General features: G+C 51.0%; 1 protein-coding gene across 4 annotated transcripts; it reads left to right on the top strand.

Annotated features, from left to right (window-relative positions):
* Window positions 1-222: 222 nt before the first annotated feature.
* Window positions 223-21,745, top strand: LOC134995123 (oocyte zinc finger protein XlCOF8.4-like). Of its 4 annotated transcripts, none has more exons than XM_063951058.1 (10): window positions 223-319; window positions 2,210-2,352; window positions 3,090-3,275; window positions 3,572-3,683; window positions 11,094-11,188; window positions 11,970-12,042; window positions 13,231-13,331; window positions 13,495-13,564; window positions 19,796-19,870; window positions 21,114-21,745. In XM_063951058.1, exons 2-10 carry the CDS (start codon window positions 2,233-2,235, stop codon window positions 21,662-21,664), a joined length of 1,383 nt encoding a protein of 460 aa, XP_063807128.1. In that variant the 5' UTR covers window positions 223-319; window positions 2,210-2,232; the 3' UTR covers window positions 21,665-21,745. The 4 variants fall into 4 exon arrangements, with proteins under 4 accessions (XP_063807128.1, XP_063807127.1, XP_063807129.1 ...); XM_063951057.1 differs by lacking the exon at window positions 223-319 and adding an exon at window positions 329-461; XM_063951059.1 differs by lacking the exon at window positions 223-319 and adding an exon at window positions 329-466.
* The last annotated feature ends 1,157 nt before the right edge of the window (window positions 21,746-22,902 follow it).

Here is a 22,902-nt window from a genome sequence, read left to right as displayed (position 1 = left end):
TGGGCAAGAGGGGCTGACAGATAGTACGGTAGCGTCTAGATTCTCTTCGTGCAGAGGACCTTTCCCATAACCCCCTGGGTCCATCACAATCTATTAGGAATAGATAAGTCCCCGGGCAAATACTGTGCGCCACAGCGACAGACTGACAGCGGCGGCCATTTTGTCTGCTACATTTCTTATTAGCAGCCGTTAGTCTTGGTCTTCAGAAGCATGGCTGCCGCCCCATATGTCCCCATACAGAGCCCTCAGTCACTAGGGTGTCCGCTGTTCATTGTTCATCATCAACCCGTCTCCCGGGCACCGGCAGAAGGCGCATCACGTGAGTACATCCTATCTGGGAGTTGTAGTTCTACCTGTGTGTGCCGGGAAGGACTACAACTCCCAGCATTCCTTGCGGCGCATTGGTGTACAGAGGCTTGCACAGTGTTTGTCCATCAGCCGGTGACACATCCTGCTGCAGGGTAAGGTATGAGCTGCAGATAGCTCATGTTGTATGAGGGTGCACAGGGCAGGTGCAGGGCATTATACCCCCCCTCCCCCCATGTCACATGAGCACAGGGGCCAGGGCTATACATAGAGAGGAGACAGCTCAGCAGCAATTGGTTATTACCAGGGATGGGGCTCTGTGTAATGAGATGTAAATGGGATTGTATTGGGGTGAGTGTAATGTGTCAGTGTCTTATTAGGGTCACCTAGTCTGCACTGTGTGCAGGAACTGCCGCCTGCAATGCCGGGATTCTCCTTCCCTGTCTGTACATGACTCTGGTTAGTGTGCGTCACAGCGCTGTAACACGGGGCAACAAGGCGGTAAGGAGAGAGTGAGGAGACTTGGGACTGCGGGGCTACAGGAGGACCTGGTGGTCTGTAATATGGCTCTAGCCGGTATAAGGGGGGAAATGGTGCAGTGTCTCACGTTACACAGACGCTCGCCCAGCAATATACCCAGGACAGGTGTGTGTGTGCACAGAGGAGATTTACGCTGCCTCCATCTGCAGATTCCCTCGCACCTCGCGCTGAGGTCAGAGTGGGCTTCGCTCTCTGATTATATAAAAAGGTCGACGTTTGTGCCCAATTTTTATTTTATTTTTAAATTGATTCTGGAGATGCGATGTTTTAATAAAATCAATCTAAAAATCATCCATCGGCAGCGATGTGATGATCTGCATCCACTGTGCATCCACTGTCTTTTCATTTTTTATTTTAACTGCGCAATCTATAACCTCTAATGAGACGTGTGCCAAAATAATATCCGTTTTCTATGTAAAAATGTTACTGATCCTCTCCTGCATTACAAGCAGACATGACATTCCCACATCATTCAAAGATGGATGCTGTCCCACCGAATGGCCATCCCTCCCTATGCCTGGCAATGGGGGTGGGGTACATGTAGGGTGAGTACAGTATAGGGGTGTCCCATATGTGTGACTGAGGGAGCCCAGAACACAGACACCTATATACCTGTCAGGAGGAGAGTCTCTGGTGACTGCACGATGTAAGATGGGGATTTCCATATCCAGCTATGATAAGGCGTCATTAAGTCTCCAGAATAAGAAACTACAAACAGTACTGGTGCTTTTATCCTCAGAGGGGGGAAGAGAATAACCACAATGGTCGGGCTATAGACCAGGATGGTGATCATTGCACAGTGCTCGTCTTCTACAAAGACGCACAATGCACAGTATAAGGACATAGGAAGACTCTGGACTGGAATGTAGAGGGGTATGACTGAATGTCCTCTGGTGGCATAGTATCTATTGTGGGCATTACAGTGTGGCATATTATCTGTAGGGGGCATCACAGATGCTAGATGCTTGTTTTGTTATACAGGGTATATAGCAGAGCCAGCAGTTACAGCGTATATCGCGCTGCGTATCCCCCACTGGCCACGCCTCCCCCACCATATACAAGTCCATATAGATTTGTAGATTTAAGCTTCTTATAAAAGAAAAGTAAAATGGCTGCCGGAGAAGAGCTGATGATGCGGCCATGTTAGAGGACGCTATAAGAGGCCTCCATGCTTTTGTTACACTCAGGAGCTGCGGGGAAATCCCATAATTCCTACATTACAGATGGTGTATAGTGCAGTAAGTGACCCTGATGTCTTCTGTGCCCGGAATAGATGGGCGATGCGGCTCCCTCTATGTGGCAGAGACTATGGGAGCAAATTACATATATGGTGCTGACAGAACATTGTATTCCCTTCCCTTAGGAGACGTCACCTGAAGACCAGCCATGGAGGTTCCGGTCCTGGAACATATCCGGCACTCGCTACTGAGTGACAGAAACAAAGACCTGATCATAGACAAGCTGCTGAGTCTCACCATGGAGATTATCTGTCTGCTGACTAGAGAGGTGAGAGGCGCTAGATACCTCACTGTTCTATTTACTAGCGGAACTACAGGGGCACAGTGCCCGGGGTAGTAGCAGCTGGCATGCTTTCCATTATAGTGCACCTCTTGTCAGTATACCATGCAGGCAGCCATTTTGTGTACTGAACAAGTACTTATTGCCCTGTAACCCATCAACTCACTATGAATGGATGACAGCTCTGAGGCACGAGGCACCAAGTGTGAGATATGCCTCATGTCTCTGTGATGTCACTGGCGACATTCTCATATATATTTATTCAGATCCCCAGTTGGCTACTTCCATCATGTGTGGGCAGTCGGTGTACTGTATGATATACTTCTTCCTCCCACCATGCTAGTTGTACAACACACAGTACAGGTCGCCGCCATTTCCCTCTGTCTTCCACTCTCTCCTGTGTATGGCTATAAGAGGCGTCACTTTCGTGTCACACGTCTGTTATACATGACAAGTCTTCTTCAGGGGTTTATGCTATAAAGTGACATTTTCCCACAGAGATACAGCAGTGGCCCCCAGGAATTGTGGGTAGGAGCAGGCAGATCCCTCTGTGTGTGTCTTCTGCCTCTTATGGTTACAGCCATATATACAGCACAGCCTGTGTTACACAGAGATGGTGCAGGGCTGCTATCCGCCTATATACAGCTGGGGTTAGCTTGCTGTATATGAGGGTGTTACTGTATTATATACATAGGGCGGCATCTTACATATTGGTTCTCTCATAGGATTTCATTGTTGTGAGAAAGTCGGGTGACCAGGTGACAGACATCAGCGGGCCCCCTGTGTCAGACAGAAGCAGCGGCACCCAGAGTCCAAACACAGAGGCTCCGCCTCATGCGCCAACAGGGGAGAGGAACCGTGACCAGAATATCCAGCCACCTACTGAGGTATATCACAGAGAGACAGGAAAGGTGAGCGCTCTCATTGTACATATAGCTGTATATTCCCAGGGAGAACACTATTTGTTTTTGTTTGTTCTTTTGTTGTGTTTTAATAATTGCTATAAGGGCGTTTGATTGGTGACTGATTTATGTTGTGCTGGAGTGTAACAATACTGATACATCACTGGAGCACTGATGATTGGTCAGGACGCACTCGGTAATTGATCCCTGACCCATCGTCTGCCATTGTGCCCTGCAGTGGAATCTATTACACGGTACTCCTAGGTGTGGGGGTAAGTCATGTGACCAGCTCTCCTATGCTGCAGGTGCCTGGGAAGTGTAAGGATGTGGAGGTCTCGTTCTCTGTGACAGAGTGGGACTATTCAGGCGGACACAAGGACGTTGTAATGGACCCTCCGCAGCTGCGTGACTCAGTGGGTAAGAGGACGTTTCTCAGGGTGTGTATGTGTGTGTGTTTTTTTGTTATCTTGCTTGATGTACTTTCAGCCACCTCTCTCCATCCCTCTACTCGCTAATTCTGCAAAGACAGAGCATCCAATCAGATTCCAGCTCTCATTTTATAGACTGTACTAGACAAGTCATAGCTGAGATATGATTGGTTGCCATGGGCGACCACGCTAGTGTCTAACTGCAGACACAGTAGTTGCAGAAAGGTTTGTCTCATAATCCCATTAGGAGTATCTCTGCTCAGTCTCCTAGGCTCTTTCCCCAGGTAGTGAAACATACAGAGAATTCTATCGCACTCTTTTCCAGCGGGTGCAGGCTGGGTGGCCTGGGGACACTAATTGGGTCCCAGGAATGGAGGCCCATCCTCTCTCCTTTATCCATCTAGGGATCCCTTAAACAGCTGTTACTTCACCCGAACCTTATGGAGAGCTGACTTTCCAATACATCAAAATGTAGTAACTGAACTTTCTCCTTGAAGGTAAAAAATAAGAATTTACTTACCGATAATTCTATTTCTCATAGTCCGTAGTGGATGCTGGGGACTCCGTAAGGACCATGGGGAATAGCGGCTCCGCAGGAGACTGGGCACATCTAAAGAAAGCTTTAGGACTATCTGGTGTGCACTGGCTCCTCCCCCCATGACCCTCCTCCAAGCCTCAGTTAGGATACTGTGCCCGGACGAGCGTACACAATAAGGAAGGATTTTGAATCCCGGGTAAGACTCATAACAGCCACACCAATCACACCGTATAACCTGTGATCTGAACCCAGTTAACAGCATGATAACAGAGGAGCCTCTGAAAGATGGCTCACAACAATAATAACCCGATTTTTGTAACAATAACTATGTACAAGTATTGCAGACAATCCGCACTTGGGATGGGCGCCCAGCATCCACTACGGACTATGAGAAATAGAATTATCAGTAAGTAAATTCTTATTTTCTCTAACGTCCTAAGTGGATGCTGGGGACTCCGTAAGGACCATGGGGATTATACCAAAGCTCCCAAACGGGCGGGAGAGTGCGGATGACTCTGCAGCACCAAATGAGAGAACTCCAGGTCCTCCTCAGCCAGGATATCAATTTTGTAGAATTTTACAAACGTATTTGCTCCTGACCAAGTAGCTGCTCGGCAAAGTTGTAAAGCCGAGACCCCTCGGGAAGCCGCCCAAGATGAGCCCACCTTCCTTGTGGAGTGGGCATTTACAGATTTTTGGCTGTGGCAGGCCTGCCACAGAATGTGCAAGCTGAATTGTACTACAAATCCAACGAGCAATAGTCTGCTTAGAAGCAGGAGCACCCAGCTTGTTGGGTGCATACAGGATAAACAGCGAGTCAGATTTCCTGACTCCAGCCCTCCTGGAAACATATATTTTCAGGGCCCTGACAACGTCTAGCAACTTGGAGTCCTCCAAGTCCCTAGTAGCCGCAGGCACCACAAATAGGTTGGTTCAGGTGAAACGCTGAAACCACCTTAGGGAGAAACTGAGGACGAGTCCTCAATTTCGCCCTGTCCGAATGGAACATCAGATAAGGGCTTTTTCAGGATAAAGCCGCCAATTCTGACACGCGCCTGGCCCAGGCCAGGGCCAACAGCATGACCACTTTCCATGTGAGATATTTTAACTCCACAGATTTAAGTGGTTCAAACCAATGTGACTTTTAGAACCCAAAACTACATTGAGATCCCAAAGTGCCACTGGAGGCACAAAAGGAGGCTGTATATGCAGTACCCCTTTTATAACGTCTGAACTTCAGGGACTGAAGCTAGTTCTTTTTGGAAGAAAATTGACAGGGCCGAAATTTGAACCTTAATGGACCCCAATTTCAGGCCCATAGACACTCCTGTTTGCAGGAAATGTAGGAATCGACCCAGTTGAATTTCCACCGTCGGGCCTTACTGGCCTCGCACCACGCAACATATTTTCGCCAATTGCGGTGATAATGTTTTTGCGGTTACATCCTTCCTGGCTTTGATCAGGATAGGGATGACTTCATCCGGAATGCCCTTTTTCCTTCAGGATCCGGCGTTCAACCGCCATGCCGTCAAACGCAGCCGCGGTAAGTCTTGGAACAGACAGGGTCCATGCTGGAGCAGGTCCCTTCTTAGAGGTAGAGGCCACGGATCCTCCGTGAGCATCTCTTGAAGTTCCGGTTACCAAGTCCTTCTTGGCCAATCCGGAGCCACGAATATAGTGCTTACTCCTCACCATCTTATCAATCTCAGTACCTTGGGTATGAGAGGCAGAGGAGGGAACACATACCCTGACTGGTACACCCACGGTGTTACCAGAGCGTCTACAGCTATTGCCTGAGGGTCCCTGGACCTGGCGCAATACCTGTCGAGTTTTTCCCAACGGTTTATAATCATGTGGAAGACTTCTGGGTGAAGTCCCCACTCTCCCGGGTGGAGGTCGTGCTGAGGAAGTCTGCTTCCCAGTTGTCCACTCCCGGAATGAATACTGCTGACAGTGCTATCACATGATTTTCCGCCCAGCGAAGAATCCTTGCAGCTTCTGCCATTGCACTCCTGCTTCTTGTGCCACCCTGTCTGTTTACGTGGGTGACTGCCGTGATGTTGTCCGACTGGATCAACACCGGCTGACCTTAAAGCAGAGGTCTTGCTAAGCTTAGAGCATTGTAAATGTCCCTTAGCTTCAGGATATTTATGTGAAGTGATGTCTCCAGGCTTGACCATAAGTCCTGGATATTCCTTCCCTGTGTGACTGCTCCCCAGCCTCGCAGGCTGGCATCCGTGGTTACCAGGACCCAGTCCTGAATGCCGAATCTGCGGCCCTCTAGAAGATGAGCACTCTGCAACCACCACAGGAGGGACACCCTTGTCCTTGGTGACAGGGTTATCCGCTGATGCATCTGAAGATGCGACCCGGACCATTTGTCCAGCAGGTCCCACTGGAAAGTTCTTGCGTGGAATCTGCCGAATGGGATTGCTTCGTAGGAAGCCACCATTTTACCCAGAACCCTTGTGCATTGATGCACTGAGACTTGGCTCGGTTTTAGGAGGTTCCTGACTAGCTCGGATAACTCCCTGGCTTTCTCCTCCGGGAGAAACACCTTTTTCTGGACTGTGTCCAGGATCATCCCTAGGAACAGAAGACAAGTCGTCGGAACCAGCTGCGATTTTGGAATATTGAGAATCCATCCGTGCTGCAGCAACACTACCTGAGATAGTGCTACACCGACCTCCAACTGTTCCCTGGATCTTACCCTTATCAGGGAATTGTCCAAGTAAGGGATAACTAAAATTCCCTTCCTTTTGAAGGAATATCATCATTTCGGCCATTACCTTGGTAAAGACCCGGGGTGCCGTGGACCATCCATACGGCAGCGTCTGAACTGATAGTGACAGTTCTGTACCATAAACCTGAGGTACCCTTGGTGAGAAGGGTAAATTTTGACATGAAGGTAAGCATCCTTGATGTCCCGAGACATCATGTAGTCCCCTTCTTCCAGGTTCGCAATCACTGCTCTGAGTGACTCAATCTTGAATTTGAACCTCTGTATGTAAGTGTTCAAAGATTTTAGATTTAGAATCGGTCTCACCGAGCCGTCCGGCTTCGGTACCACAACAGTGTGGAATAATACCCCGTTCCCTGTTGCAGGAGGGGTATCTTGATTATCACCTGCTGGGAATACAGCTTGTGAATGGCTTCCAAAACTGTCTCCCTGTCAGAAGGAGACATCGGTAAAGCCGACTTTAGGAAACGGCGAGGGGGAGACGTCTCGAATTCTAATTTGTACCCCAGAGATATCACCTGAAGGATCCAGGGGTCTACTTGCGAGTGAGCCCACTGCGCGCTGAAATTGAGACAGAGGGAGAGTTTGCCAGCACACACCAGAGCGCTATATATATACAGGGATAACCTTATATAAGTGTTTTTCCCCTTATAGCTGCTGTATAGTTAATACTGCGCCTAATTTGTGCCCCCTCTCTTTTTTAACCCTTTCTGTAGTGTAGTGACTGCAGGGGAGAGCCAGGGAGCTTCCCTCCAACGGAGCTGTGAGGGAAAATGGCGCCAGTGTGCTGAGGAGATAGGCTCCGCCCCCTTATCTCCCGTTTTTTTATGTATTTTGGCAGGGGTTAAATGCATCCATATAGCCCAGGAGCTATATGTGATGCATTTTTTGCCATCCAAGGTGTTTATTATTGCGTCTCAGGGCGCCCCCCCCAGCGCCCTGCACCCTCAGTGACCGGAGTGTGAAGTGTGCTGAGAGCAATGGCGCACAGCTGCAGTGCTGTGCGCTACCTTGTTGAAGACAGGACGTCTTCTGCCGCCGATTTTCCGGACCTCTTCTGCCTTCTGGCTCTGTAAGGGGGCCGGCGGCGCGGCTCTGGGACCCATCCAAGCTGGGCCTGTGATCGTCCCTCTGGAGCTAATGTCCAGTAGCCTAAGAAGCCCAATCCACTCTGCACGCAGGTGAGTTCGCTTCTTCTCCCCTTAATCCCTCGATGCAGTGAGCCTGTTGCCAGCAGGTCTCACTGAAAATAAAAAACCTAAACTAAAACTTTCACTAAGAAGCTCAGGAGAGCCCCTAGTGTGCACCCTTCTCGTTCGGGCACAGAGATCTAACTGAGGCTTGGAGGAGGGTCATGGGGGGAGGAGCCAGTGCACACCAGATAGTCCTAAAGCTTTCTTTAGATGTGCCCAGTCTCCTGCGGAGCCGCTATTCCCCATGGTCCTTACGGAGTCCCCAGCATCCACTTAGGACGTTAGAGAAAGCAGACGACGGAATCCTGTGACATACATACCGGCCATCTATAATTATCTCACAGGATTCAGCATGATATACCAATGGATGTCAGAATACCGACAGTGACATCCCGCCCATCAGATTCCCGACAGCACCCTAACCCTTCCCTGCCTCCTACCCTAACCCTACCCGGTGGTGCTTAACCCTAACCCTCCCTTCCCCGCTGCCTAAACCTAACCCTCCCCTGCCTCCTACCCTAACCCTCCCCGGTGGTGCCTAACCCTCCCTTCCCCGCTGCCTAAACCTAACCCTCCCCTGCCTCCTACCCTAACCCTCCCCAATGGTGCCTAACCCTAACCCTCCCTTCCCCGCTGCCTACACCTAACCCTCCCCTGCCTCCTACCCTAACCCTCCCCGGTGGTGCCTAACCCTAACCCTCCCTTCCCCGCTGCCTAAACCTAACCCTCCCCTGCCTCCTACCCTAACCCTCCCTAATGGTGCCTAACCCTAACCCTCCCTACCCCGCTGCCTAAATCTAACCCTCCCCTGCCTCCTACCCTAACCCTCCCTAATGGTGCCTAACCCTAACTCTCCCTTCCCCGTTCCCTAAATCCAATCCTCCCCTGCCTCCTACCCTAACCCTCCCTTCCCCGCTGCCTAAACCTAACTCTACCCTGCCTCCTACCCTAACCCTCCCTGGTGGTGCCTAACCCTCCCCAGTGGTCCCTAACCCTCCCTTCCCCGCTGTCTCAACCTAACCCTCCCCTGCCTCCTACCCTATCCCTCCCCGGTGGTGCCTAACCCTAACCCTCACTTCCCCGCTGCCTAAACCTAACCCTTCCCTGCCTCATACCCTAACCCTCCCCGGTGGTCCCTAACCCTCCCTTCCCCGCTGTCTCAACCTAACCCTCCCTTGCCTCCTACTCTAACCCTCCCCGGTGGTGCCTAACCCTCACTTCCCCGCTGCCTAAACCTAACCCTCCCCTTCCTCCTACCCTAACCCTCCCCGGTGGTGCCTAACCCTCCCTTCCCCGCTGCCTAAACCTAACCCTCCCCTGCCTCCTACCCTAACCCTCCCTAATGGTGCCTAACCCTAACCCTCCCTTCCCCGCTGCCTACACCTAACCCTCCCCAGCCTCCTACCCTAACCCTCCCTAATGGTGCCTAACCCTAACCCTCCCTTCCCCGCTGCCTAAACCTAACCCTCCCCTGCCTCCTACCCTAACCCTCCCTAATGGTGCCTAACCCTAACCCTCCCTTCTCCGCTGCCTAAATCTAACCCTCCCCGGTGGTGCCTAACCCTAACCCTCCCTTCCCCGTTCCCTAAATATAATCCTCCCCTGCCTCCTACCCTAACCCTCCCTTCCCCGCTGCCTAAACCTAACTCTACCATGCCTCCTACCCTAACCCTCCCTGGTGGTGCCTATCCCTAACCCTCCCCAGTGATCCCTAACCCTCCCTTCCCTGCTGTCTCAACCTAACCCTCCCCTGCCTCCTACCCTAACCCTCCCCGGTAGTGCCTAACCCTCCCTTCCCCGCTGCCTAAACCTAACCCTCCCCTACCTCTTACCCTAACCCTCCCCGGTAGTGCCTAACCCTCCCTTCCCCGCTGCCTAAACCTAACTCTACCATGCCTCCTACCCTAACCATCCCTGGTGGTGCCTATCCCTAACCCTCCCCAGTGGTTCCTAACCCTCCCTTCCCCGCTGTCTCAACCTAACCCTCCCCTGCCTCCTACCCTAACCCTCCCCGGTAGTGCCTAACCCTCCCTTCCCCGCTGCCTAAACCTAACCCTCCCCTGCCTCTTACCCTAACCCTCCCCGGTAGTGCCTAACCCTCCCTTCCCCGCTGCCTAAACCTAACCCTCCCCGGTGGTGCCTAACCCTAACCCTCCCTTCCCCGCTGCCTAAACCTAACCCTCCCTTACCTCCTACCAGAACCCTCCCCCTCCCCGGTGGTGCCTAACCCTAACCCTCCCTTCCCCGCTGCCTAAACCTAACCCTCCCCTGCCTCCTACCCTAACCCTCCCCGGTAGTGCCTAACCCTCCCTTCCCCGCTGCCTAAACCTAACCCTCCCCGGTGGTGCCTAACCCTAACCCTCCCCTACCTCCTACCCTAACCCTCCCCGGTGGTGCCTAACCCTAACCCTCCCTTCCTCGCTGTCTCAACCTAACCCTCCCCTGCCTCCTACCCTAACCCTCCCTAATGATGCCTTACCCTCCCCTGCCTCCTACCCTAGCCCTCCCCGGTGGTGCCTAACCCTCCCTTCCTCGCTGTCTCAACCTAACCCTTCCCTGCCTCATACCCTAACCCTCCCCAGTGGTGCCTAACCCTAACCCTCCCCTTGAAAGTCCCTAACCATCCCTCCCCTAACCATCCCCTTCTCGTCCCTGCACCCTAACCCTCCTTTTAATGCCTAAACCCATAATTCCACCAACCCCCCCCAGGACGCGAGTGCGTCCTGCTTAAAGAACATTTGGAATTCCAGGCGTCTGTATTTTGACGCTGGGATCCCGAGCACCTTCGGGGTTTTGATGCCGCCGTTATGCCGCTGTTCGGGATTCAAAGTCAGTATTTCAACCGCTCGGATCCCATCCGGCGGCATTTTAACTACATCCCATGTCACAGTACTGATACATCTCTATCATTGTCTGTTCTCCCCGCAGGTGAGTGCAGCTCTACTAACCCCCGATGTGGGACCCCTCTGTACTCTCGGGATTGCATCAAGAAAGAGAACAAGATCGTCACACCATATTGTCAGGTAGCGGCTGGTTCTCCTCTCTCATTGGCTGGCGGCGTTATGCGATACACCTTGTATTATTCCACTTTCATTAGACACCCCGCTTGCCCTCCCTTCCTCTAGTAACCAGTTTGATACGTAGGTCGGGGTCCTATGAGCAGTAGAAGTCTTGGAGGATCTCTGTGTCTTATATATATGTATGGACACCTCTGTGATTTGCAATATCCTTCAAGTACGGGCTTCATTATCCCTTCTGATAGTGATCTCTCGTTCACCCAATCGGGGGACTCCGGACCACGGTTACTCAGAGCCTCCATTACATCATCGCAACTTAGAATGAAATCTAATTGTATCCCGCAGGAAACGCTGGACAGGGTCATTTATTGGGGTTCAGTTTTATTTGTCTACGTTGTAGTGTGCGACAACACGTCCGGTATATCCTCCTGCTAAGGGCCTGGTGGCGCCCCACTCCTGGTCCAGTGTCCCTGCTGCCGCCACGCCATTGTCACGTTTCCAGTTTGCCCATTACCACTGTTTCTGAAACATTGCTTGAGTAACGGATAGAACCTGAGTTTCCTTAACGGTTCTAATTTCTGCTGTCTTCCAGAAGCGGCTAGCGCACTCACTGGAGGTACAGCCCTTTATGCAGGGCGAGGCACGTGCAGCCCTTTCTGCAGGGCGAGTGTAGTCCTTTACGCAGGGCGAGGCGCGTGCAGTCGCTTGGAAATTATCATAATGTTATCCTGTGTATCCTCCTGGTATAGACGCTCGGTGTAATAATATTTCTGTCCTTGTATGACAGGCTGAGCCGGGACACGGGGTGTATCACCCGCAGTGTAAGGAAGAGGAGCCCGTCCCTGATCCCACCAGCTCAGGTGAGACAGCAGCGGGATTGGGGTATATAGTGGATAAACAAAAAATGTAACATATAATTGTACACAATATACAAGCCCATGGACGAAATATATAGAATCAAAACCCATTTTTCATCGTGTTATGTAACAAACGTTACTTTGTATTAATTATTTGTAACTATAATGTCTTACAGCATGTTTTGCTCTGAGACCACGTCCAACAATAATAATTATTACAGGACCCCATCAAGTTACCCCAGATTGGCCGCCACACGTGTGGTCTGCAGACCGTGCATTCACAGTGGCACAAAGCAGAAGTGCCCGCTAATGTGATCGCAGGGACAAGCTCCTTTCACAGTCCCTACCCTGCGTGTGTTTTTTAATATATTCATGCGAATGTTCCGTTTATATCCCTGTGAAGGTTTTGAGGGTGATAGGGGAGAGGTGGGGGAAACGGGAGAGGCGGAGGGTGAACGGTAGAGGTGCAGGGTGGTAGCGGGAGAGGTGGTGGGTGACAGGGGTGAGGTGAAGGGGGACAGGAGAGGAGCGGTTGGTGAGAGGGTGGAAGAGGATGGCAGGAGTAGCAATGGGAGGCATTGGGGGACTAGTGAGAGGCAGTGGGTATTGAATGTGTGTTTCCCGTCCACAGACACATCCCATACTGTCTGTGGTCAGTGCTCCCCTCCTTCCCGCTCACGCTTCTGCTTCTTTTCCCTCATCAAACACCCCCCCCCCCCCCCCCAATCCACGCACATACATATTTACACACAGGCTACACTTAGTCATGCCTTATTCACATGCTCAGATAGAGCTGGTTCCCCTGTTCCTCCGAGTCTGACTGGAGTTCTCTGCTGGGGGTGGTTGCCTGCTGCCGGTGGGATGACAGGAGAGGGTGGTCACTGGGGTGGGGGCGGAGCAGCCTGATGTGTCCTCTCTTCCGATCTCTCTGTCATCTGAGTGGTCTGAAGTACCAGATGCTGCAACTTTATTTCAGACTGAGATCCGACAATGGGAAAATAAAGCAAGATTCACACACTGATGTCTGGAATGTGTCCGCTGCTTCTGTGGGGTTTTTCTTCTGGTTGTCTAGGGCTGACAGTCACCAGGTGAAAAAGCTGCACTGAGAGGAGCGCTGAACACAATCTATTCTTGTACATTCAAATGGTTGATTAAACACAGTATAATGGAATTCTCTACCATTCCCCGCAGGTGGATGCAGCTCTAGAACTCCCGCAGACCCCTGTGAGACCCCTCTGTACTCTCCGGGCTGTATAGAGGAAGAGAACAGGACTGTGACACAGGAATATCAGGTAGAGGAACCTGCTCTGACCTCTCCTCCTCACACATCCGCTCCTCACATTGCAGGATATTGTGTTATTCCCATGTCCCCGCCCTGTGTTTGTGACTCCTATAGAGATGTCCTGTGTAACGTGTGGGTGGGACACGTATGTGACACATGTTCTTGTATGACAGGATGAGCCGGGACACGTGATGTATCACCGGCAGTGTAAGGAAGAGGCCGTTCCTGCTGAGATCAGCCCAGGTGAGAGTCTAAATAGAAGACAGTAATCTAATCATGCAGAGAAGGTTGATGCCGCCATTACGTCGCCTTCACAGACTCTTGAGATTTGTAGTGTTTTCTGCCACAATCAAAACGTATAAAAGTTCAGAAAAACAACATAAAAGTTTTAAAAGAAGAAGCCTCAATACACTGTGCAAACCAGCGCTGCGTAGTATGTAATGTACAGGGGGGACTGCTGGTGCTCGCAGCCTCTAGGTGGCAGTAAGAGCCGGTGAGCGTGTCCAGCTGTGGTTGCCGCGCTCTGTAGTTGTTATCCCAGCAGCCACAAAGCAAAGTAGTTGTGGCTGACGAGTGTGGCTGCATTCCCCTCTTGCAATTGTTGAGTGTAACAGTCGGGCATAAAGTGGTTGTAATTGTGGGAAGCCGCGGAAGCCAGATATAGGGGTTTATGTACTAAGCCTTGGAGTGAGATAAAGTAGGGAGATAAAGTACCAGCCAAACAGCTCCTAACTGTCATTTCTCTGACGTCCTAGTGGATGCTGGGGACTCCGTAAGGACCATGGGGAATAGACGGCTCCGCAGGAGACTGGGCACATCTAAAGAAAGATTTAGGTCTATCTGGTGTGCATTGGCTCCTCCCCCTATGACCCTCCTCCAAGCCTCAGTTAGATTTCTGTGCCCGGCTGAGCTGGATGCACACTAGGGGCTCTCCTGAGCTCCTAGAAAGAAAGTATATTTTAGGTTTTTTATTTTACAGTGAGATCTGCTGGCAACAGGCTCACTGCAACGAGGGACTAAGGGGAGAAGAAGCGAACCTACCTGCTTGCAGCTAGCTTGGGCTTCTTAGGCTACTGGACACCATTAGCTCCAGAGGGATCGCACACAGGACCCGACCTCGTCGTCCGTTCCCGGAGCCGCGCCGCCGTCCCCCTTACAGAGCCAGAAGCAAGAAGGTGGTCCGGAAAATGGGCGGCTGAAGACTTCTGTCTTCTCCAAGGTAGCGCACAGCACTGCAGCTGTGCGCCATTGCTCCTCATGCACACCTCACACTCCGGTCACTGATGGGTGCTGGGGGGGGGGGCGCCCTGAGCAGCAATATTAACACCTTGGCTGGCAAAACTGACACCATATATAACCCCAGAGGCTATATAGGTGTAAATTACCCCTCCCAGAATAACACAAAAAGTGGGAGAAAGCCAGCCGAAAAAGGGGCGGAGCCATCTCCCTCAGCACACTGGCGCCATTTTCCCTCACAGCTCCGCTGGAAGGATCGCTCCCTGGCTCTCCCCTGCAGTCCTGCACTACAGAAAGTGTAAAAAAGAGAGGGGGGGCACAAATTTAGGCGCAGTATAATATATATATGCAGCTATAAGGGAAAACACTCTTTATAGGTGATATCCCTGTGGTATATAGCGCTCTGGTGTGTGCTGGCATACTCTCCCTCTGTCTCCCCAAAGGGCTTTGTGGGGTCCTGTCCTCTGTCAGAGCATTCCCTGTGTGTGTGCTGTGTGTCGGTACCGCTGTGTCGACATGTATGATGAGGAAAATTATGTGGAGGCAGAGCAAATGCCTGTAAATGTGTTGTCACCCCCTGAGGGGTCGACACCTGTGTGGATGGACTTATGGAAGGAATTACGTGACAGTGTCAGCTCCTTACATAAAAGGTTTGACGACATAGGACAGCCGGCTACTCAGCTTGTGACTGTTCCAGCGTCTCAAATGTCATGGGGGGCTCTAAAAACGCCCGCTACCTCAGATAACAGACACAGATGTCGACACGGATACCGACTCCAGTGTCGACGACGATGAGACTAGTGTACCCTCCAATAGGTCCACCCGTAATGTATTACACATTTCTGATAGTACCCCAGGTACCACAAAAAAGGGTATTATGTTCGGTGAGAAAAAACTACCAGTAGTTTTTCCTGCATCTGAGGAATTAAATGAGGTGTGTGAGGAAGCCTGGACTTCCCCCGATAAGAAATTGATAATTTCTAAACGGTTATTGGCAGCGTACCCTTTCCCGCCAGAGGATAGGTCACGTTGGGAAACGTCCCCTAGGGTAGATAAAGCGCTTACACGTTTATCAAAACAGGTGGCACTACCGTCTCCGGATACGGCCGCCCTAAAGGATCCTGCTGATAGAAAGCAGGAGGCTACCCTAAAAGCTATATATACACACATGGGCATTATATTGCGACCAGCGATTGCATCAGCATGGATGTGCAGTGCTGCTGCTGCGTGGTCAGATTCCCTGTCGGATAATATTGATACCCTGGATAGGGACACTATTTTGCTGACAGTAGAGCATATAAAGGACGCTGTCTTATACATGCGTGATGCACAGAGGGATATTTGCCGGCTGGCATCAAAAATAAGCGCAATGTCCATTGCCGCCAGAAGGGGGTTATGGACTCGGCAGTGGTCAGGCAATGCCGATTCAAAAAGGCACATGGAAGTTTTGCCTTATAAGGGGGTGGAACTGTTTGGGGATGGTCTTTCAGACCTCGTTTCCACAGCTACGGCTGGGAAATCGACATTTTTGCCACAGGCTACCCCACAGCAAAAAAAGGCACCGTATTATCAAGTACAGTCCTTTCGGCCCCACAAACACAAGAGGGCTCGAGGCGCATCCTTTCTGCCGAGAGGCAAAGGTAGAGGGAAAAAGCTGCAGCATACAGCCAGTTCCCAAGAGCAAAAGTCCTCCCCCGCGTCCGGTAAGTCCACAGCATGACGCTGGGGCTTCACAGGCGGATCCGGGTACGGTGGGGGCCCGTCTCAGAAATTTCAGCACACAGTGGGCTCTCTCACAGGTGGATCCCTGGGCCCTTCAAGTAGTATCTCAGGGGTACAGGCTGGAATTCGAGACGTCCCCCCCCCCCCGCCGTTTTCTAAAATCTGCCTTACCAGCAACTCCCTCTGCCAGGGAGGCAGTGTTGGTGGCTATCCAAAAACTGTATTCACAGCAAGTGATTGTCAAGGTACCCCTCCTTCAGCAAGGGAAGGGTTACTATTCCACAATGTTTGTGGTACCGAAACCGGACGGTTCGGTGAGACCCATCTTAAATTTAAAATCCTTGAACACTTATATCAGGATTCAAGATGGAATCGCTCAGGGCGGTTATTGCGAGCCTGGACGAGGGGGATTACATGGTCTCCCTGGACATCAAGGATGCGTACCTGCATGTCCCCATTTACCCTCCTCACCAGGAGTACCTCAGATTTGTGGTACAGGACTGACACTATCAGTTACAGACGCTGCCGTTTGGGTTATCCACGGCACCGAGGGTCTTTACCAAGGTAATGGCCGAAATGATGATACTCCTTCGCAAGAAGGGAGTTTTAATTATCCCGTACTTGGACGATCTCCTGATAAAGGCGAGGTCCAAGGAACAGTTGGTAGTGGGGGTAGCACTTTCTCGGGAAGTGCTACAACAGCACGGCTGGATTCTCAATATTCCAAAGTCACAGCTGGTCCCGACGACACGTCTTCTGTTCCTGGGAATGATTCTGGACACAGACCAGAAAAAAAGTGTTTCTTCCAGTGGAAAAAGCCGAGGAGTTGTCATCTCTAGTCAGAGACCTCCTAAAACCGGGACAGGTGTCGGTACATCAATGCACACGAGTCCTGGGAAAAATGGTAGCTTCGTACGAAGCAATTCCATTCGGAAGGTTCCACGCAAGGACTTTCCAGTGGGACCTGTTGGACAAATGGTCCGGGTCCCATCTCCAGAGGCAACAGCGGATAACCCTGTCGGCAAGGACCAGGGTGTCGCTGCTGTGGTGGCTGCAGAGGGCTCATCTACTAGAGGGCCGCAGATTCGGAATACAGGACTGGGTCCTGGTGACCACGGATGCCAGCCTTCGGGGCTGGGGCGCAGTCACACAGGGAAGAAATTTCCAAGGACTGTGGTCAAATCAGGAGATTTCGCTTCACATAAATATTCTAGAGCTAAGGGCCATTTACAATGCCCTAAGCCAAGCAAGGCCCCTGCTTCAGAACCAGCCGGTACTGATCCAATCAGACAACATCACGGCGGTCGCCCATGTAAACAGACAGGGCGGCACAAGAAGCAGGAGGGCAATGGCAGAAGCCACAAGGATTCTCCGATGGGCGGAAAATCATGTGTTAGCACTGACAGCAGTGTTCATTCCGGGAGTGGACAACTGGGAAGCAGACTTCCTCAGCAGACACGACCTCCACCCGGGAGAATGGGGACTTCATCCAGAAGTCTTCCACATGCTGGTAAACCGGTGGGAAAGACCACAGGTGGACATGATGGCGTCCCGCCTCAACAAAAAGCTAAAAAGATATTGCGCCAGGTCAAGGGACCCTCAGGCGATCGATGTGGACGCTCTAGTAACACCGTGGGTGTACCAGTCGGTTTATGTGTTTCCTCCTCTGCCTCTCATTCCCAAGGTACTGAGAATAATACGAAGGCGAGGAGTGAAAACTATACTCGTGGTTCCGAATTGGCCAAGAAGAGCTTGGTACCCGGAACTTCAAGAGATGCTTTCAGAGGACCCTTGGCCTCTGCCGCTCAGACAGGACCTGCTACAGCAGGGGCCCTGTCTGTTCCAAGACTTACCGCGGCTACGTTTGACGGCATGGCGGTTGAACACCGGATCCTGAAGGAAAAGGGCATTCCGGAGGAAGTCATCCCTACCCTGATCAAAGCCAGGAAGGATGTCACCGCAAAACATTATCACCGCATTTGGCGGAAATATGTTGCTTGGTGTGAGGCCAGGAAGGCCCCAACGGAGGAATTTCAACTGGGGCGATTCCTGCATTTCCTGCAAGCAGGGGTGACGTTGGGCCTCAAATTGGGGTCCATTAAGGTCCAGATTTCGGCCCTGTCGATTTTCTTCCAGAAAGAACTGGCTTCACTGCCTGAAGTTCAGACTTTTGTCAAAGGAGTTCTGCGTATTCAGCCTCCTTTTGTGCCCCCAGTGGCACCTTGGGATCTCAATGTGGTTTTGGAGTTCCTGAAATCACATTGGTTTGAACCACTTAAGACTGTGGATTTGAAATATCTCACGTGGAAAATGGTCATGCTGTTGGCTCTGGCTTCGGCCAGGCGTGTGTCAGAATTGGCGGCTTTGTCCTATAAAAGCCCTTATCTGATTTTCCATATGGATAGGGCAGAGTTGAGGACTCGTCCTCAGTTTCTCCCGAAGGTGGTATCAGCGTTTCACTTGAACCAGCCTATTGTGGTGCCTGCGGCTACTAGGAACTTGGAGGATTCCAAGTTACTGGACGTAGTCAGGGCCCTGAAAATGTATGTTTCCAGGACAGCTGGAGTCAGGAAAACTGACTCGCTGTTTATCCTGTATGCACCCAACAAACTGGGTTGGGTGCAGCCTAAATCTGTAAAAGCCCATTCCACAAGGAAGGTGGGCTCATCTTGGGCGGCTGCCCGAGGGGTCTCGGCTTTACAACTTTGCCGAGCTGCTACTTGGTCAGGGGCAAACACGTTTGCAAAATTCTACAAATTTGATACCCTGGCTGAGGAGGACCTGGAGTTCTCTCATTCGGTGTTGCAGAGTCATCCGCACTCTCCCGCCCGTTTGGGAGCTTTGGTATAATCCCCATGGTCCTTACGGAGTCCCCAGCATCCACTAGGACGTCAGAGAAAATAAGAATTTACTCACCGGTAATTCTATTTCTCGTAGTCCGTAGTGGATGCTGGGCGCCCATCCCAAGTGCGGATTGTCTGCAATACTTGTAAATAGTTATTGTTACACAAATCGGGTTGTTATTGCGAGCCATCTGTTCAGAGGCTCCATTGTTATCATACTGTTAACCGGGGTTCCTATCACGAGTTATACGGTGTGATTGGTGTGGCTGGTATGAGTCTTACCCGGGATTCAAAATCCTTCCTTATTGTGTCAGCTCTTCCGGGCACAGTGTCCTAACTGAGGCTTGGAGGAGGGTCATAGGGGGAGGAGCCAGTGCACACCAGATAGACCTAAATCTTTCTTTAGATGTGCCCAGTCTCCTGCGGAGCCGTCTATTCCCCATGGTCCTTACGGAGTCCCCAGCATCCACTACGGACTACGAGAAATAGAATTACCGGTGAGTAAATTCTTATTTTTTCAAACACAGCCTGTAACGCCCATGCAAGGAGAGATCCAGTCAGCATCCGTCCATTCACTTCTACGTATGCGCATTTCGTAAAAACTCCTTATTTGCTGCCATATTTGAAGCGTGTATGTCTGTGTGTAACACTGTCTGCTTATTGTCATACACAGGAACTGAGGCCGGTGTAGAGCTGGATGCTGGTGATCATCGGGGGCTGCAGGAATTTCTCCCAGAGTCCAGTGCAGGTCAGTGATGCTCGCTCTTCTATAATGTGACATCTATCACATTGCCGGACAGAATGGGAGATCATAGACTGTGCATGGCGGCTGTTCTGGGTGTGAGACGCTCCTATTGCAGCTCCCTGTTCTGTAATATGACTTAAACCAAGATAACATGACGCCTATCGTATCACAGTCTGCTTATTTGTAAAGGAGTAGAGAGGTCTGAATGGCTGTATCGGGGTGTAAGCCCCTTCTATACAAGTAAGCAGTTCCCGTGTTAGGAGAACATTGTCATACTGTCGGGAGCTGGTTGCCGGGTAAGAGGGGGGTCGGGCTGCTCTGCTGCTCGCAGGCAATGATTACAGATGCGGATACAGGCTGTAGGGCTGAGAGATGGGAAGAGGACTAAGGACGGGGTCTATGCAGTGATGAGCTTAGTACATCTGTCTTCCCAGGGTACGTTTACCTTTTATCACCAGAACGTTCAGAGGAGTGTTGTGAGTTTGTAGAATTTGGCGACTTTCACTCCCCCCTACTCTGTCCCTTCTCCATATAGAATTCCCCTTACTGCTTCATGGTGAATGAGAGGAATCTCTATAGGCTGAGTCTAGCAGCCGTGTACGGCTGTCACAGTCGCTATGATTCTGAACAAAAACGCGAGTACATCCCACAGCGCCGGGACTGGAAGATATGGCTGGAGGATGAGCCCCCTTTCAGGCAGTAGTACATGTGCGGGAGGATGCATCATCTCACTGTGATGCAACATGTGTCACTCCAGCTGTTGTAGAACCACACATCCGAGAATGCCCTACCACGCTTTTAGCACGCCCTAACAGCTAAACTGGCAGGCGTGCTGGGATGTGTGGATCTGCAGCAGCTGGAGTGCCGGGCGTTGCATAGTCCTGTATTATAAGATGGATTCCCTGGACAGGTTGGGATCTTGTATAGAAGTGTAAAGTAAATGTAGCCATCGCTGTAACGTTCCGCTTATCGGTAGTTTCTCCTTAATGCCAGTCATCTAGTTATACCGGCAAGGGAGACAGACTCAGCAACGTTCTAGTAGTGTAAAAAGAAAGATGGCTGCTTCCGTGTTGCAGTTGTAAACGGAAGCAGAATGTCACTCCGCCGTCACTTCGTTAGTAATACACCCTGAACTGGGCGACTGTAGACCAACGCCAGCGTTCTGTGAATGACAGTATTAACTTTAAGACCCGCAGAATTTGTATAATAAACCCACCAGTGATTGTCTCTCTCGTGTCGCCAACAGGCCCACTTGCCTCCTTGTGCTATCCTGAGAAGATGCACCAGTGCCCGGAGTGTCAGAGACTATACGCCCGTTATTCCGACCTCGTCGCCCATCAGGAGACGCACAGCGCCGGCCGTCTGTTTTCTTGCTCAGTGTGCGGACTGTATTTTGATACCGAATTGATGTTTATCGCGCACCAGCAATTTCACACGGAGGCGAAATCCTTCGGTTGCTCTCACTGTGGTAAATCGTTCAACCGGCGGTCGCGCCTCCTGTCCCATAAGAGAACTCACACCGGGGAGAAACCGTTCTCCTGCCCGGAGTGCGGGAGGTGTTTTGCGGAAAGATCGGCCCTGGTTACGCATAAGCGGATACACTCCGGCGAGAAGCCGTTTAACTGCGCACAATGCGGCAAGCGTTTCGTCCAGGGATCCAGCCTCATGAAGCATCAGCGCATCCACACCGGGGAGAGGCCGTTCGTGTGTTTTGAGTGCGGACGCTGCTTTTCCGACAGCTCAAATCTCTTCCGACATCAGAGGATTCACTCCCGGGAAAAGTCTTTTGTGATCTAGACGCAGAAACTTTCAGATACAGGCGTTGTGTAATATTACATATTGAAGAATCAACTGCAAAATAGATTAATGTATTTTATATAATAAATTATTTTATTTGTATTATGGGTCATATTCGTGTTTGTACGCAATGGGCAATTATCGTGCAACAGAGCGATTATCAGCAGACTGTAAATGCATGAAGGTGCCGCTGCGATCCCACTCGCAATGGGGACTTCATGGGAAAGTGACCATTTGGAGTTAGCGGGGAGTTTATGGGGAGTGGTTAGGAAAACGTGGGTGTGTCATGGCCGTTTTTGGGGCGTGTATCTGCTGATGGCTGCCACCACGTATGTGCAAAAACATGGCGTCTGAGTCACTACCGGTGTCCAGTCTGCGCAGCCATAGACCAACCTAATGTTTGAGATACACGTATTGAGAAATAAGAAAAACACAATGGACAATGAGAACCGCTCAACTGTCACCTGACAGCGGCCAATCGCTTATATACGGAGGGAGATAATTCTAGAATGATCGCAGAGTGAGCACCTATAATATTTTTGTGTCTCAGCTTCTAGAATGTCTCGGTAGATTCCCATATGCATGTGTTATGGTCTGTACCCGGGTGTGCTAGAAGCACCAGATCAGAGAGCGACACCGCAGGCAGGAAAGGAGAACTGCACTGGATGTGACAGGTGCAGGGTGCTAGAACCAGCATTTCTCATACGTCCTAGAGGATGCTGGGGTCACCATTAGAACCATGGGGTATAGACGGGATCCGCAGGAGACACGGGCACTTTAAGACTTTCAAAGGGTGTGAACTGGCTCCTCCTCCCTCTATGCCCCTCCTCCAGACTCCAGTTTTAGAATTGTGCGCAGTGAGACTGGATGCACTACAGGGAGCTCTACTGAGTTTCTCTGAAAAAGACTTTTGTTAGGTTTTTTATGTTCAGGGAGGCTGCTGGCAACAGTCTCCCTGCTTCGTGGGACTTAGGGGAGAGAGGTATGACCACACTGATACCGACACGGACTCTGAATCCTGTGTCGACACTATTTTTCCAGAATATTCAGTACATGATTGTAGCTATAAGGGTGTCTTAGACAATACGGAGTACCCTTCTGTACCAACAGAAGAAGGTTTACCTATATAAAGAAAGAAAAGAAGGAAACTTTTTCCTTCGTCTCGTGATTCCCAAGGGAATTCAGGTTGCCTAGCCATTCCCGGCAGTTGACAGGGGGAGTCACACCCCGTTTTAAGA

Source organism: Pseudophryne corroboree, chromosome 2, assembly GCF_028390025.1.
Source record: "Pseudophryne corroboree isolate aPseCor3 chromosome 2, aPseCor3.hap2, whole genome shotgun sequence".
NCBI classification, from domain to species: domain Eukaryota; kingdom Metazoa; phylum Chordata; class Amphibia; order Anura; family Myobatrachidae; genus Pseudophryne; species Pseudophryne corroboree.
The sequence above is the reverse complement of the archived record's forward strand: the minus strand, read 5'-3'. Positions and strand labels throughout refer to the sequence as shown.

What these genes read in the sequence shown, in the direction of transcription:
- LOC134995123 (XM_063951058.1), top strand. Translation starts at nt 2,233, where the DNA reads ATGGAGGTTCCGGTCCTGGAACATATCCGGCACTCGCTACTGAGTGAC. An exon ending in GCAGCTGCGTGACTCAGTGG is followed by an intron (nt 3,684 to 11,093) that starts GTAAGAGGACGT and finishes TTCTCCCCGCAG; the next exon opens with GTGAGTGCAGCTCTACTAAC. An exon ending in TCCTGCTGAGATCAGCCCAG is followed by an intron (nt 13,565 to 19,795) that starts GTGAGAGTCTAA and finishes TGTCATACACAG; the next exon opens with GAACTGAGGCCGGTGTAGAG.